This window comes from Urocitellus parryii, chromosome 4, assembly GCF_045843805.1.
Source record: "Urocitellus parryii isolate mUroPar1 chromosome 4, mUroPar1.hap1, whole genome shotgun sequence".
NCBI lineage: Eukaryota > Metazoa > Chordata > Mammalia > Rodentia > Sciuridae > Urocitellus > Urocitellus parryii.
In genome coordinates, this window is record NC_135534.1 from 47,657,995 (window position 1) to 47,674,014 (window position 16,020).

Below are 16,020 nucleotides of genomic sequence, written 5' to 3' on the forward strand. Positions count from 1 at the left end.
GTAGTTTTATTTTTTCTTAAATACTTACTTCAAATTCAAAATTACGAACTTAGTGTTACCACTGTTCTACCCAATCGTTAACATTGAAATAGGCATTTTTGTAGCCAATTGACCTGTTGGCTGGAAATCTTTCTCTCTCTTGGAATGTTTAAGAATCCTTTCAGATATTGGCTTGGATTTGATGTATATTCTTGTCCTTAATCTCATAATTTACTAGGTAGTATCAGTTAATTAATCGATTAATCTAAATTCTAGTTATAAAATGAGGATTTTGGTTTAAATAAACATTAAAGACAAATTCTAAAATTTTATGCCATTTTGATTTTCTTTTAGAGTTTGTATCCAAATTTCAGAGTCTTTCTCTTTCAAATCATTTTTAGACTGAATCAGTCATATGAACCAATCTCATGATTCACATGATTCATTCTCTTTTATTATGCTTGAAACTGTTTTTTACTATTCCTGATCACTTCTTTCTGATGCTAGAATCTTTATGAAACTAGAGATAAAAACTGCTAGCCAATTTTGATATATGAAGGTATCATTGTCTGATGAAGTACTTGTAGACAAAGCCATGGTTTCAAAAGTATGGCTTAATGCTGAGCATCTTTGACATTCGGATTTATCATAGCTTTCTCAGTTGATGTCTTGAGAGTTTAAGTATAACTAAGGAGCCATACCTTACATTGAGAGGCAAGACAAATACTCCCACAATGAAGACATGGAATAAGGGAAAATAGGCTATCCACTATCATTGAGAGTACAGAAGTTAAAGGTCTGTGGATTTTCCTAGTTGTTTTCACATAATAAATTGAAAGTGAGTAAATACAAATAGCTGACTAGAAAAAAAATGAAGTTATACTGAAGAATAATGATGAAAATATGCTAAAGTATCACATTACTTTCAGCAATACCATGGCAGCTGTAAAAGCAAAATTATTATGCTAATATATATATTTCTTGAAAGAAGGTAAGCTATAGTCAAAGGGCATTTTTAAAAGAGTGTCTAATATACTATGTGCACTGAGATTCCATTCCACTCTAGAATGCAATAACTAACTTTTAACTGAAAATATCTCTTATAAAAGGTGTAAGAAATACCTCTTCTCCTGTACATTTACCTGTTATAAGTTACGAAAGAGATGGAAAATTCAAAAATTAATGCATAAACTACATATTGTTTTGGAGCAATCTCTTTTTGTTCTCAGAAGAGAGAGACTAGAGAGGGGAAAATACTTTGTTTAGCCAATGCACAAAGTCCTAAACATTATTCTTTGATTTCTGTATACTAGCTCCTCTTTATCATTCAGATTTCAACTTAACTATCACTTATTTTGAGAAGCATTCTTTACCTCTAATTCTAAAGTAGACCCCATCACTCTTTAACTTCTCTATTTCATTTTCACCTTAGCAATTTTACTTTCTGTTCTGTTCTTGCTTTTTCATCTTCTTTATTATCTTTCTCACCCACTAACAGGGGAAAGTTAGTAAGAGCAGAGACCTCTCTGACTCGTCCACAACTCTATTTTTTGTAGTCTTAATAAGTGTTTGTTGATTAAATGAAGATTGTTAAATGTTCTGGAATGGTGCCTCTTTTAATTTCAATCTCTCTTGTCCTTATGTTTACATCCTCTGTTCCCAATTAAGATTATCTTAACGGTAACTTTATTTTTATTTATTTGCTTATTTATTAGTAATACATGGATGCAGTATCTTTATTTTGTTTATTTACTTTTGTGTGGTGCTGAGGATCGAACCCAGTGCCTCACACATGGAAGGCAAGCGCTGTACCACTGAGCCACAACCCCAGCTGCCCATAACTTTGTTTTTAAATAGTCAGTTTAGGAAATCCAAATAATTCCCTCTTTTAACTTTTTCTCTCTTTCTTGCCCCACATTACCTATTTAAAAGTCATGCTGCCAATGGGAATGTGATTCTATGTATGACTCTATTTTCTGTTGCCCTCTAAATCAAGCTTACATTTCCTTACTATTCTGAAACTATGAACTTTCAGTTCTCAATTCATCATAACTGTTTGCAGAATTACAAGTCTTTTCATGACGTTATACAACATTTCTTAGACTTGTCCATAATGATTTCACACAGAGTCAGTGTTTTACCATGTGTGAGTGTTCTACCCTTTGCTTGTTGCATGGTATTAGTATTATCTTCACAAGTAAGAAATATTCTTGGTTACCTCATCAAACTTTCTTTGATTTTTTTCTTCCAGCTTAGATTTTCTTCTAACATAAAGACTTCATTATCCTCCACATATGCTGTCCCCTTTCTTTTTGCTTGATGTCAGTCTAACTTAGGCATTCCTCAGGTACGTAGAGATACTATGCAGTATTAGAATTTGGTTCCTGGAATTCTTTGGTAATCTTTCTTTAGTGAGCATTCTGGTTATTATTTGAAGATGTAACAATCTCAGGACAATCTTTCTTATCTAAAAAGAAAGCACTGAATTAAAATTGAATTAGTTATTCAATCAAATACACTTCCTGCTCAGCCATTATCCTTCCCATCTAGAGTGACCTTCTGCCTACTCTCTGCTTACCTAAATTTTTCATCTCCTCACTTTCCAACATCCAAAATCCAAATCATACCGGCTTTCTACTGACTAGGTTAGCTCTCATGACTTCTCCCTTTTCCAAAATGATCAATACTTGAAGCTATGTAACCTTAATTATAATGGTTTCTATTTTAAAATGCATATTTTCAATGAGGTAATTGTAGATTCACATAAGACTGCAAGAAATAAGAGGGATTCCTTGCATAATTTGCCCTGTTTCCCTTATGGCAACATATTGCAGAATTGTTGTATACTGTCATCACAAGTTATTGACACTGATACAATCAATCCCTTGATCTTCAAATTTATACAGTTCTAACGTACTCATTTGTGTGTCGGTTTGCATATTAAGTACAATACAATTTTATCACCTATAAATCAGCCATCACAATTTAGCTACCACAAAAAAATACTGAATAATTCAGATATCACCAGGATCTTTGTGTTTTTATAATCACATCTGCCTTTCTTCTACTCTAGCACCCCTCACACTCAGTATAAAGTCCCGGATAACCACTAATAAGTTCTTTATTTCTAACCTTTTGACATTTCAGAGATGTTATATAAATGGAATTATACAGTGTGTTGTTGACTTTTTGAAAAAAATTGGCACAATTTCCTGGCAATTTTTCAAGTTATATATATCAGTCATACCCTTTTTATTCCACACCATGTATCATTCATATATATATCTCAATCTCATACACACACACACACAAAACGCATATATATCACTTTGTTTAACTCTTCATTCACTGGTTGAAGGGCATCAGAACAGATTAAAGTTTTTAGCTATTACAAATAAAATTGATATGAACATTTGTTTATCACTTATTAAGTAAGCAGAGGTTTTAATTTCTCTAGAATTAGTATCCTAAAGCACATCTACCAAGTTATATGGTAATTGTATTTTAGTTTTTTAAGAAACACTATACTGTTTTTCAGAATATCTACGCCGTTTTTTACATTCCCACAAGTATTGTATGAGTGATCCAGTTTATTTACATCTTTGTCAACATTTGGTTTTGTTGTTTTTATTTTAACCTTTGTGATAGGTGTGTAGTAATATTTTGAGAGTTAATTAGTATTTATTTAATGGCTGATGATATTGAACATTATTTTGCGTGTTGTCATATGAATGTCCTTTTGGTGAAAGGACAATTCTTTTATTCATTTTCAAAAATTCTTTTATTCATTTTCTTTTCTTTTTAATATTTTTTTTAGTTGTTGATAGACCTTTATTTGATTTATTTATATGTAGTGCTAAGAATAGAACCCAGTGCCTCACACATGACAGGCAAATGCACTACCACTGAGCCACAACCCCAGACCCCTTTTGTTCATTTTTGAATTGAATTTTTTATTATTATTAAGTTGTGACAGTTATTTATTATTTTATGTACCAGTCCTATGTTAGGTATATAGCTTGAAAATACTTCCTTTCGATCTTTAGCTTGGTTTTTCATCCTCTTTACATGGGCTCTCACAGATGAAAGCTTAGAATTTAAATGAGGTCCAGTTTAACAGTTTTTTATTTTATGGATCATGCTTTTGTTAGCTCTAAGAACACTTAGCCCTAGATTTCAAACATTATCTCCTCTCTTATTTTCTAAAGGTTTTGTACTTTAGAGTCAAGTCTATATGTTATTTTGAGAAATTTTTGTACAAAGTGTGAAATTTCTTTTTCTTTCTTTTCTGATGGATATTTAATTTGTTACAGCACCATCTGTTGACAAAGCTCACCTTCCTATATGGAATTGCTTTGCAAGTGACATGATTATCTTGAAAATCCCAAGTAATCTAAAGACAAAATAAAACAGAATGAAAGAAAAAATCAAATATGCCTCCTAGAACTAATGAGTCAGCAGGGTAAACCATGTCATTTCTGTACACTAACAGTGAACAAGTGTCTTAGTCTATTCTGGCTGCTGTAACAAAATGCCATAAATTGGGTAATTTACAAACACTGGAAATTTGTTGCTTACCCATATGGAGGATGGGAACCCCAAGATTAAGATAACAGCAGATCTTATATTTAGTGAAGAATGTGCTTCATAGTTGGTGTCTTGTTGCTTTGTCTTCATGTCGTAGAAGGGACAAACTCCCTTATTAGGGCACTAACTACGTTTGTGACCTCATCACTTCCAAAGGCCCCTCACCTCTTAATACCACCATATTGGGGATTCAGTTTCAATACATGGATTTGGAAGGACAGAAACTTTCAGACTGTAGCAACATATGAAAATTGAAATTGGAAATAATGCTGTTTATAATTTTTCCAAATAAAATGAAATGCTTAAGTAAGTACTTAACAAATTTGTAGAGGATCTATATGCTGAAATTATAGAATGCAGATTAAAAGAAAATCAAAGACCTAAATATATGGCAAAACATTGTGGTTCTATATTGGAAGACCATGTGGTAATGTCAATTCTTCCCCCAAATAATATATATATATTTAATTCAATTCCTATTATAATCACAGCAAGAACTTCATCTACAGACAAACATTTTAAACTTTATATAGAAAGATTTAGACCCTGGAATAACTAAGACAATCTTGACAAAAAAGAATAAAGTGTTACTAACCAGTCTACGCAGTATTAAGGCTTACTATATAACCTCAGTAATCAAAACATACAGTATTGGCAGAGAAGTAGACACACAGATCAATGGAACATAGTAGAGAATGCACAAATACCACTACAAATGTATGCTCAGCTGATTTCAACAAAGATGAAACAATTTGCTATTTATATTTATTGATCTTGCTTCCCTTGATTTAAATTTTCTTTGGTTTATATTCTAACACATGGTATAGATCTTGGAATATATTATGAATTAACCCTAAAAAAGTTTACTTATAAAAGGTTTCAGAAAGATAAATGAGATTATGGCAAAAAAGTTATAAATCAATTTAATTTGGGGGGTGTATCTCTTCATCCAAATAAAGCATACTTTTATACAGATATAAAAGCATATGTAGACATGCTTAAATACATACACATATATTAATTAATTTCATAAGCATTTATTAAACTCTTTTATCTTATGTTGCAGTGGGCTTAGAATGGGAGAGATAAATGTGGAGAAAGAGGAGGAAAAAAAGATGAACTCAGAGATATTGGTTTTAGTAGCTTATAAGTTAGTGGGAAAAACACATGTAAATAAAGTAATCATCATTAAGTGCTATAGTAGAAAAGGTCATAAAATGCTGTGGGAGTGTAGAAGATGGAACAATTTTTATGTCTAGGAGACCTAGAAGGGAATTTATAAAAATTTGAGCTGGATTTTGATACATTATATACTTGTAATAGCAAATAAGAGATAAAATGAGTTAGTTCCCAGGTAGAGAGGACAACATGTATAAAGTTTCAGTGGTATAAATCAACTTATGAATTTAATGAAAGTCCAGAAGTTTGGTATGGCTAATACAGGAGACATGACTGAAAAAAAATTGGTTGGAACCATTATAAAGAGATAGGATTTTATCCTTTGGGTAGTGGAGAGCAGATGAGAACTTTTAAGCAGGAGAATGAATGACATAGTTGAAGTGTTTCTTTGGAAAGGAGCTTTGGTGGAAGTTTCACTATTATTTGTAAAGAGGCAAGGGTAAATGCAGAAAAATCAACATGGTTTAAGCTCTAAAGCAAAGGCAGGGAAAGATTGGAGGACTCAGCTTTCAGAAATATGGTTGGGATTTTTAATTAGATGTTGGGTGTGAGGTTGGGAAGATATTGAGCAGAGAGATTTGATGGTGAGGCTATTAAGGTGATGAATCTAGATAGATTGAAGGTTTCAGAAAAGGTTCAAGTTCAGACATACTGAGTTTGAGTATTCTCTCTGTGATATTGGAATATATCCAGCATGCAGGTATATATTTGACTGTTCTGGAAATTATGAGAGAGCACACCTAGGTTCCCTTGCTTATCATTTTTTATGGAGGGAATCTCCTGTTTCTTAGTGAAGTCACTTTGAATAGTCATTATTGCTTTTAGGTAGTTTCAAAGTGGAACCACATGTGAAAGTTCTATAATTTGTCATCCTATATGTAGAAGAAGTGAAGTGACTATAGACTTAGCCCCAAAGTGTGTCATGTTCATGTTATCTGTTCTGATGAATTCAATACTATAGCCTAGTGCTTCTCAAATTGTCAGTTGCCTTGGCCTCTCCTGGGAATGTGTTAGAAATGCAAATTCTTAGGCCTCCTATTTGACCTACTGAATTAAAAACTGGGATGGAGCCCTGCCACCCATGTTTTCTCAAGCTTTCCAGGTGTTTCTGATGCACAGTTGAGAACTATGGAATGACAGCTTTACTGAACTAAATAGTCTAAGCCATATCTAGTCATGTGTCCCTGAACATTGGTGGTACATTTTGAGAAATGTGACATTAGATTTTGGTGTGTGTGAATATTATAGAGTGTACTTACACAAACCTAAGTGGTAGATGTCAATCACTCTGTTACCTTTGATAACAACCAAGAGATGCAATAGATAAAAGATGTATAAAAATGCTGCTAACATAGCATGGCATGCTTTTTTATAGGAAACTTTTTTAAAAATAAGTAGAAGTACACTCTAAAACAACAATAAAAGTATAGTATAGCAAATATGTAAACCAATAATGTTTGTTATAATCAAATATTATATACTGTGCATAATTATATGTGCTATACTTTTTATAACTGGCAGAACTGTAGATGGTTCACACTAGCTTCATTGCAAACACATGAGTAATGTGGTGTGCTACAACATTGCAATGTGATTATAATGTCACTTAAGTGATAGGAATTTTTCAGTTCCATTATAATCTTATGGAAACACCGTAAGTTCCGTCATAGACCCAAACATCCTGATGCTTCTCATAATTGTAATATGACACCATGAAATCAACTTCTGACTGGGTAACATATTTTCAGCCACCTTCATAATCAATTAATTGTCTGTAAAGCATTCAAATAATGGATAAATTTATTAGATTAAGGAGTAGGGTGAAAATTCTAGCTGCAGGCTCTCTATGTCAAGGTATATAGATATTACCTTCTCATTTCATTCCTCTTTCTTCAAATCTTATTTCATATGTTTGTTTTCAGATAGCCAGGAGATCATATTGATGTGAGATCATGAAGAAAAATGAAATTTATGATTGCCTTAGTGGTTTTGTTACTAGTAAGGGTGTTGGCATTTGAAGTAGTTGGAGGAAAAGCTAATGAGAGCAAGAAAAGTTGTTGTGTGGTTTCAAATGTATTCATTTGGATTCAGAGTTTATTTCAGTTTCTCTGCCTTTAGCACTTAGGTTGTTGCATGTCCCTTTATCCTATGATGCTTAATAAATATTACTGAATGATAAACCAGATTTCATACAGAAAATAAAGCCCACCATGGTTGGGCTTTAAGACTATTAACATTTAATTGCCAGAGAAAATCCTGTATTCTCCTTAGACATATAGATCTAAGACATGTTGAGGTGGACTGGGAAAAAGTGAATTTCCTAGTTGTTGAGGTGAACAACCTCAGGTTTCTCTGGTGATGAACTTTAGTTTTCGTTAGCCCCACTTGCTCTGCCATTCCTGCTGTTTTGCAACAGGGCTTAAAAGTGCTTTAAGTGCTTGTGACCGTGGTAATGAATGAAAATGTCTTTCCAGCACTGAGAGGATTGCATTAGACTGAATAGTCACCTCACTTGTAAAAGCACTATTAGAGTAGGGCAGCTGTAAGTAAGGATAACGATTTGTGTCCACTGCTTATTTACTGAAAATTGTCAATGTATTATTTATTGAGAGCTCTCCAGACAGTGCTTGTCAGAATAAAAATGTCAGCTCTGAGCAAAATGTTATAATACATAATAAAAATGCTAGGTACGCATTTTAGGGAGACAACTAATTAGACCTGCTTTTTCTTAAGGAAGGGCTGGTAAAAATGTCGAATATTAGAGACTTTCTCCATTTGTATAAGTCTTTTTCTTTTCTTCCTGCTCAGCTCAATATTTGCTTTAAAAACTTATCATACCTGAAAAATAATTGGAGCAACTTTGTATTGTTGCCATTAGATACCCCAAGTAGTGAGGAGACTTGCTGAAGGAGGAAGGCACTTCTTTGCCATTCCACAGTGAGCTGCCTTTCTCACCTCCATGTTTTGTCTGAAATTAGAAGATGTCACTTCCTCCCTGAGCAGTGCTCGTGGAAAACTGCCTCCAGTGTAAACAACATAAAATTATTAAGCTTATTCCTCAGCCGTGCTAATTAACCCCAAACAAATTTCACATTAAGGAAACAGAATTCAATCAATGTAAATGTTATTGCTGTGTATTACTGTAAGCAATAATATAGTGGCTAAAATAATTAATTATTTTGGGATTTTTTTTAAAGAAAGTATTCTTTCTTATAGTGTTGCAAAATGATTCGCAGACTTCTCCTCAATTTCTTTGGCCTTTTCTGGAATAGAATATAAAAGATCCATCTGGTAAAGCATAGGTAAAACACAGATGTTGTTGTTTTACAATGGGATTGTTTTTCATGACTGAATTATAAAAAGGAAAAAATGTATTTTGGATTGCTTCAGGTTTATTTATCTAATATGTTTTTATTGGCAATATATATGCAAATTTAGTCTCCTCTTCCTTATTGTAGTTGAGTATTCTTTGTAGTAATTTCCTACCCTCTTTCCTACCACTAGTAAGTAAAAAAACACCTGGTGATGGTGGTGGTGGTAAGGATGGTAAAAAATAAGAATATTAAATATAATCCACATCTGAGGAGAAAAACAAAAATGCCATTTTACTTTATTTCAGGCTTTGGGAAGCATTTGCTAATAAAGACCCCTCCCTTGTTTAAAATCTGGGATCACACAGAAAGTCAAATTATCCTCTTCAGAATAATTTTCTTACATTAATAAAAAAACAGATTTTAAAATAATTGCTTTATTGTGCCTTTAATTTGTGATAAATTTATAATTGTCATTATTTTCATCATCCCCCAAATCTTTAAAGACGTGAAGTACAGAACCAGATGACAAGTAACTTTATTTTTCATGCAGTAGAATGTATATTTGATTAACATGGAGTTATTTATCAGAGATAGCATATTCTGTGGTACAAGGAACACAAATCAGATACTATTTAAGATTATTATGAGAAATGATACATTCTTTAATCAATTTTTATCAGCAAATATTAAATTAACTTTGAATTTTAGAGTAATTTAACTAACACAATAGATCAAAATGTTACTTTTCACAGATTAAACACCCACAATTTCTTTGTAATTTTTACCATCTTCTAGCAAATGTAATCCCTGTTCCTTTCCATCCCTGCTTAGCTTAGTATCATTTCTGGTCTACTCTTAGTTCCTTACTATCCTCTGCTAAAACCGTCTTCATCTTAGTAGGAATATTTAATCTTTTAATCACATCTTAAATATCTTACAAGCAGGTTACTATTAAATATTTACAGTGATGCCAAACCAAATAACATGAATGTAAGTGTTTCAAGAAATAGCTGGAGCGTGCCACTAAAAAAATATTTAAAAATAAATAAAAAGTAATTTTTTTATACCAGTGATAAGAAGAAATTCAACTCTGTGGAAGGACTGTTTTAAAATAACATCTGAATGGGCCATTTATATGTTTTATATTTTGGTTTCAGATGATTTGTTTCAGATTATTGCTGGGCTTTTGGTCTATTTCTTTAGTTTCTGTAGCTAGGTAGTATTTTTTTTATTTGTTTGGACATATATTTTTAGTTTCTCAAATAGAAAACTTTAGATTTTATATCTTTGCATTTCATAGGTAGCTGATAATGTACTGCAGATTATAAGAAGGTATATTCAGTAATTTAAAACATAAAATTTTTAGACAATAAAGATTTGTCTTGAGCATTTCTTCACATTAGATGTTTATGTCTGTAAAAATATTTCAAGCAAAAATGTTTAAATATTATGCATTCTATAGCAAAGAATATAGAATGGCTAAGTATGCATAGCCATTTGGTAGCCAGGGCACTTAAAAAATTTTAAAACTGTAAGATTTCCATGATTAATATTACTAGATTTTAAAGTTACACTATAAAAACAAGCCAATAAATGCAATAAAATTCTGAACTAAGAGTCCTAGTTAGGAGAACCTGTATTAGTATATTTTAAAATTAGATGCAAAGGATTGCATCCAGTATTTTATTCCCTTTAAGACTATAATTGACAAACTGCAGTAATCATGCTTTTATGTGTTTTTCTCCCTCTACTGAATTCATTTAAAAAAAAAAAAAAACAAGAAAGTAAGAAAGGTAAAAAGAGACTCCAGAATTTTGAAACCCAGTGGTCCTGAAGTGATGGGAAAATAGCCAAGGTGTCACAGCTAATTTCTGACCCTGTTTTATGAGTTCTGCTGTTCCTTATTCCCCCTGTCAGCCTGGGAATCCCTGAGGCTGTGCAAACTGGCTGAACATCACTCAATCCCAGTTTTATATCCCCTTTTAATAATGTTGAGTCTATTCTGTCCAACTTTGATTCAGACAACCTGCTTGTCTTGAAAAAGTGATATATTTAATCAGTGACTCTGTCTCCAGCATAGCTCCCACTGCGTGTGACTAGAGCCAGAGAGTAGTGCAGTGGTCTGTCACTTCTGTTTGAATGGGTAATGTGGAGCCCATCAGCTGAAAAGACAGGAGCTGGAACTGCTTGTTAGGACACATGATCAAAAGCCACTCTCTGCTTTCTGCCAATCAAACCTCATGTCGCCTTGTGGGGCAGACATTAAATAGACTTTTTTTTTTCTACCGTACACTGTGGGCACTTTGCCAGTTCGACATGTGAACTGTTACAAAAGATAGCAGAGTTTCGACCGCTTGCTGGCTGCTTTAAAATATGACTGAACACTTGTCAAAATGAAATATTCATAATACTATATTATGATAAATTCAGTGAAGTATTTATTTGGTACCTTTATGCTGTAATTTATGGATTATTTTCTTTTTCTTGGGGCAGAATAAACAATAGACATTTGCTTCTTAGGTGAAAGTAAGGAAGACAAAACTCTGTAACAATCCAACTTCAAAACCAAACAATTGGATGACAAATAGTTTTGAATATGATTATTGCTTTCTGAAAATACCATTAATAAATTAAATGGTATTTTGCATTCTTGCTCCTCTGTTTTAAAAAATATTTACTTCTGAGTCAACATAGGAGAGTGGTTTTATTTGTTATATTTTGGATTAAAACATTTAAAACTTTATTATGAAATGTAGTTCAGGATGTTACTCTTGTTTACTGAAAAGATGAACAGATTTCTAAATTCTAAGACATTCTTTGACTTGAGTTTGTCTGATGGATGTTTTTACTGTTTTTTTTTTTCTTTTTTGACATCGCTGAAGATTTGCCCATTATATTGCTATCTCATCTTTGTGCCCCAGAGCAACCCAGTAAGGATGATGGCTTCTAAGCTTTTAAGAATGAGTACGTCAGTACTTTTGACTTAAAAGGTCATTAGAATTGGCATTTCTGGATACCCCCCAGATAACTGTTCTAAAAGCTGTTAAAATCTTCGTTGGTGTTTTGATATCTCCAAACTTGCCACTTGGTACTTGCTGTTTCTTCTCTAATGATCATTTTAAAAGGAGTTAAACATTTTCACCAAAACATACCATGGCAATCTAGTGGAACTCATTTAAACACTGAGCTACACATAAACAGCTGCTCCTTCAATAAGCCATTCTTTATAATACCCTTATTACCTTCTAGTGTCTCAAATTCTGATTAGTCAACAGTGCTGATTGCTGTACAGCATTCCGTTGCCCATCTTCCTTCTGCTCAGCTGCTCATATCTTAGTTGTTATTTGATTACAACACAACTTGTGCATTGTTTCTCCAAGTTGCTCTTTATATTGTGTCTTAAAAACTGAATTATCCAGGGAAACTGGGATGGTGTGAGAATGACTTTTGTTACACATATTTAAAATGTCTGAATAAATCATGATATAAAAAGACATGAAACTATGGGACACATAGGTTAGAAAGAATATTTATAGCTTAAAACTCAGTACTTACAATCAAATTTCGAAAGGGAGTATTAAGTACTTGGAAGTGTTTTGAAAAGCATGTAGTATTTTACTAATATAAAGAGTTATAAAATTGTTAAGTTATAGCTATTAGATTTTAATCAGAAATAAAGTTCTCTAAGAGATAATTGTGTATGTAGAAGCTCATAGGAAAGACCTAAAGACCTTCATTGTTGCTGCAGAACTAGATCATTTTTGTCCAGTTATTGTGCAGTACCAGTGATGCCCCCACTAAATAGGACAAGCATGTTGGTAGTTGTGATGAAATAAGTAAGGGTGGGAAAAATGTCTATAATGAAGTTTGAATTTCAGCTATTCCTTTGTTGTGACCCCCTGGAATTTACTCTTGGTGAGTAGGAAATGCTGACACACTAGAAATGCAACCTCAGTAAAGGCCCTAAATCTGTCATTGTGCTCTGGAGTCTGCTCTGAAAATAGCAAAGCTCTTTTGGTAAATTAAAATCGGTGTGAATGGGAACAGATGTTGACATGCTTTATTTTATCTTCAGGGATGCCAGTTAAAAAGGAGAGGGTCAGCAAGGTTAGATGATAGGAAATATACTAAATGTACAAACTAGTTCTATAGGGGGAGTTCTGTTTTGGGACATTAGTCAATAGAATTGTATTTATTTTTGTTGGTTGAGATCAGAATTATACCTATGTTACTGTATCTAGAGGAAAAATGAGGAGGATGGTATTTATTTCTGGAAAGGCTATTTCTTTTTGATATTCCCGTGGTTGTGTCTTTTCTTCATCAAACTGCATTGGCCATAAACCGTCTCACAAGCTACTATTAGGGTTTTACTTTCCGACATCATTTTGGCATAGCTTCCTAAAGTATTTGTTGAACCCTAATGTTACAGTAGAGTCTTTGTACTGATATTTGTCAAAAATAATGAAAATGGTTTATGCTCTAAAAATGTACAATTTATCAAATAGCTTGCATAGTCAATTTAAATAAGTCTCGTAGAAGTTTCAGTCTTGATTTGAAAAAATAGCATAGGATGAATTTATTTATAAGAACCTTAATAGTTTCTCTCAATTCCTTTTACATTTTAGATTACCTTATAATTTTCTAAATCTACATGAACAATAATGATCAATTTTGTCAGTATTATTCACACCTTTTATTAATTTAACATAGATGAATAAATGTGAATGTTGTGAAGAGTTGATTGGGAATAGATTTTAAATCTGACAGTTAGATTACAGGGTACCTAAGAAAAAATGGCTCTTTCACTAGGTACCTAGTAATTTAATTCTTGTTTGAAATTATTATAATTTATTACAGTGTGTGGGTCCTAATGAATGTCTACTATTAAATGAAAAGGAGAAATTGAAATTAAGATTATGAAATTCTTTTAACTCATATCTTAAAATCCTCTTAAACAATTCAGAAGACATTAATAAGCTATGTAGGTTTCTTTCCATATTCTGTAATGACAAATAAAAACATTTTTTCAGCGTTTAAAGATTCTAGAAAATGTTGAATGCCATTAAAACTCAAAGCATGCAATCTTAGAATTTTATAAAATGTTAGTAGCCATTATAAGAGCATTAAAATTGGCAACTCTATTTAAATATTTATTTGGACTATACCCAGATTTTTCTAACATTTGAGTTTTGCAGAAATGACTGTTTCTATGGTATTAAACATTTAATGTAGGAGAATTTGAGCTTTCATAGAGTTTTAAACCAGATAAGATTCACATTTAAAAAATTCTAAATACTAAAGATATTTTTTAAATGGAGTAAAAATTTAGAAAGGAAATGAAGATGTCTGAAAACTCACAGGCATTAAATGTTATCACTCCTAGGTGTAAGTAAAACCTGGTGAATACAAAATGAAGATCAAATATTTTTTAAATATGAAAATTCTTGGGTAAAACCAATGATATCATATGAAATTTTTCTATCCTGGTGGATTATCTGAAACGTCATTTGAGAGACCCATTGGGTATCTTACCTGGGAAGAAATCCTCCACTTACAAATTTGGTCATGCTATCTGAATATCATGTAAGAAAGAAAATCACATTGGCCCCTTGAATTTCAAACTAGGAATATGTTTACTTTAAAAGTTCTCAGGTTTTGTTTCCTAATTTCTAGAGTTTTTATTTTTTATCTTTATTGAGGCTGCTATAATACATGTATAAGCTAGTAATCAGTTTATGTGTAGAAAGCGAAAAAGAAAATAAGCAAGTTGGTGATAAGTTTACCTTTGAGTGCAGAGAACAGACCTGCTGTAGGTTTTTGACAGTTTCTGAACAATACTGATTTTTAGGGCTTGGCCCTCTCTCATTGTGAGGACTTCCACCCCACCATCCTGATAAGAGAAATAAAATGTAATCTCTTCAGAGAGCTGCTATTTAGATAGGCTGGTGTTTGTTGGTTGGATCTTCACATGGATTCAGTTGAAGCTATGGAACTGTGCCCTTAGGCCTGTGAGAATCACATCTTCATTCTTCTTTGTAATAAAATTCCCTGTCTACCTCCCCTCAGTTCTCACTCCTACTAAAGGATATACTACTAAAAGAATGTAGTGAGAGTGCTAGCTGTTTTTAGATGAGAAGGTGATTTGTTGCCTCTGATAATCTGCTTGTTGAGCTCTAGTTAGCTCAGGCGTCTGAAAAAATAAATAGCAGAAACAAGTAGGGCAATACTCTCTTAGAAATGATTACTGATCTCTTTTTAAAGTGTTTACAGTAGTTGTTTAATAGGGAAACAATTGGGTAGAATTTATTCTGCCTAAGTTTCTATAAATAACAAAGCCTTTTCTCATCTATCAGTTATGTCCACGTGGTTGCTGTTTATCACTGTAACTAGTTCCAACAGTTAAATTCCGGTGTCTCTCAGCTACTATTACAAAAGGCTAAAATGGGCCAACTACAAAATGGGAATAGGGCAGGAAGACATAACTTTTTCATGCAGTGTGAGTATGTGATGACTATGCTATAAAAAACCGCTTTTTGAAAATAATTTTGCTAATTGTGATGCATAACTTTAAAATGTTAATTTTGAAAAGCATTGACAATTTACAAAACCATATCTACTGTTATATATTTAATTAGATTTTTTCTCCTTTGTGCCTGTTTAAACTCTAAATGAAAGATGGAAATATGTTTGCTCTAAATATTTGATATGATTGAGATGAGATTAAGCGGTTTAAATGATTTAAAAATTATATTTGCTTTAGTGCAATCTGTTAGGTTCAGTACTAAGCTGTCATTTGGTTTGCTTTGTGGTATGGCAAACCAAGCATTAAGGGTTAAACTATTTGTTGCACAGGTAAAGCTAAAAATCTCTATTCCCTCTCTCCTTTTTGTTTACAGAGTTCTTCAGGCAAAGTTGAGTTTGCTGTTCAGACATTAGCTGTACTTCTTAGCAATGACCTTGT

The 16,020-nt window shown here is 32.6% G+C and overlaps 1 protein-coding gene across 21 annotated transcripts in view; it reads left to right on the forward strand.

Annotated features, from left to right (window-relative positions):
* The window catches only part of Sox6 (SRY-box transcription factor 6), a 570,577-nt gene that overhangs the window by 267,182 nt on the left and 287,375 nt on the right, over positions 1 to 16,020 (forward strand). Inside the window, exon 1 of one of the 21 annotated variants that reach the window (XM_026399018.2) lies at positions 15,511 to 15,555. The exons of the other annotated variants lie outside the window; for them this stretch is intronic. Coding sequence (XP_026254803.1) covers positions 15,549 to 15,555 — 7 coding nt within the window. The 5' untranslated portion in view covers positions 15,511 to 15,548. Of the gene's footprint in view, positions 1 to 15,510; positions 15,556 to 16,020 lie in introns of those variants that run through there. 21 annotated transcript variants of the gene reach the window in all.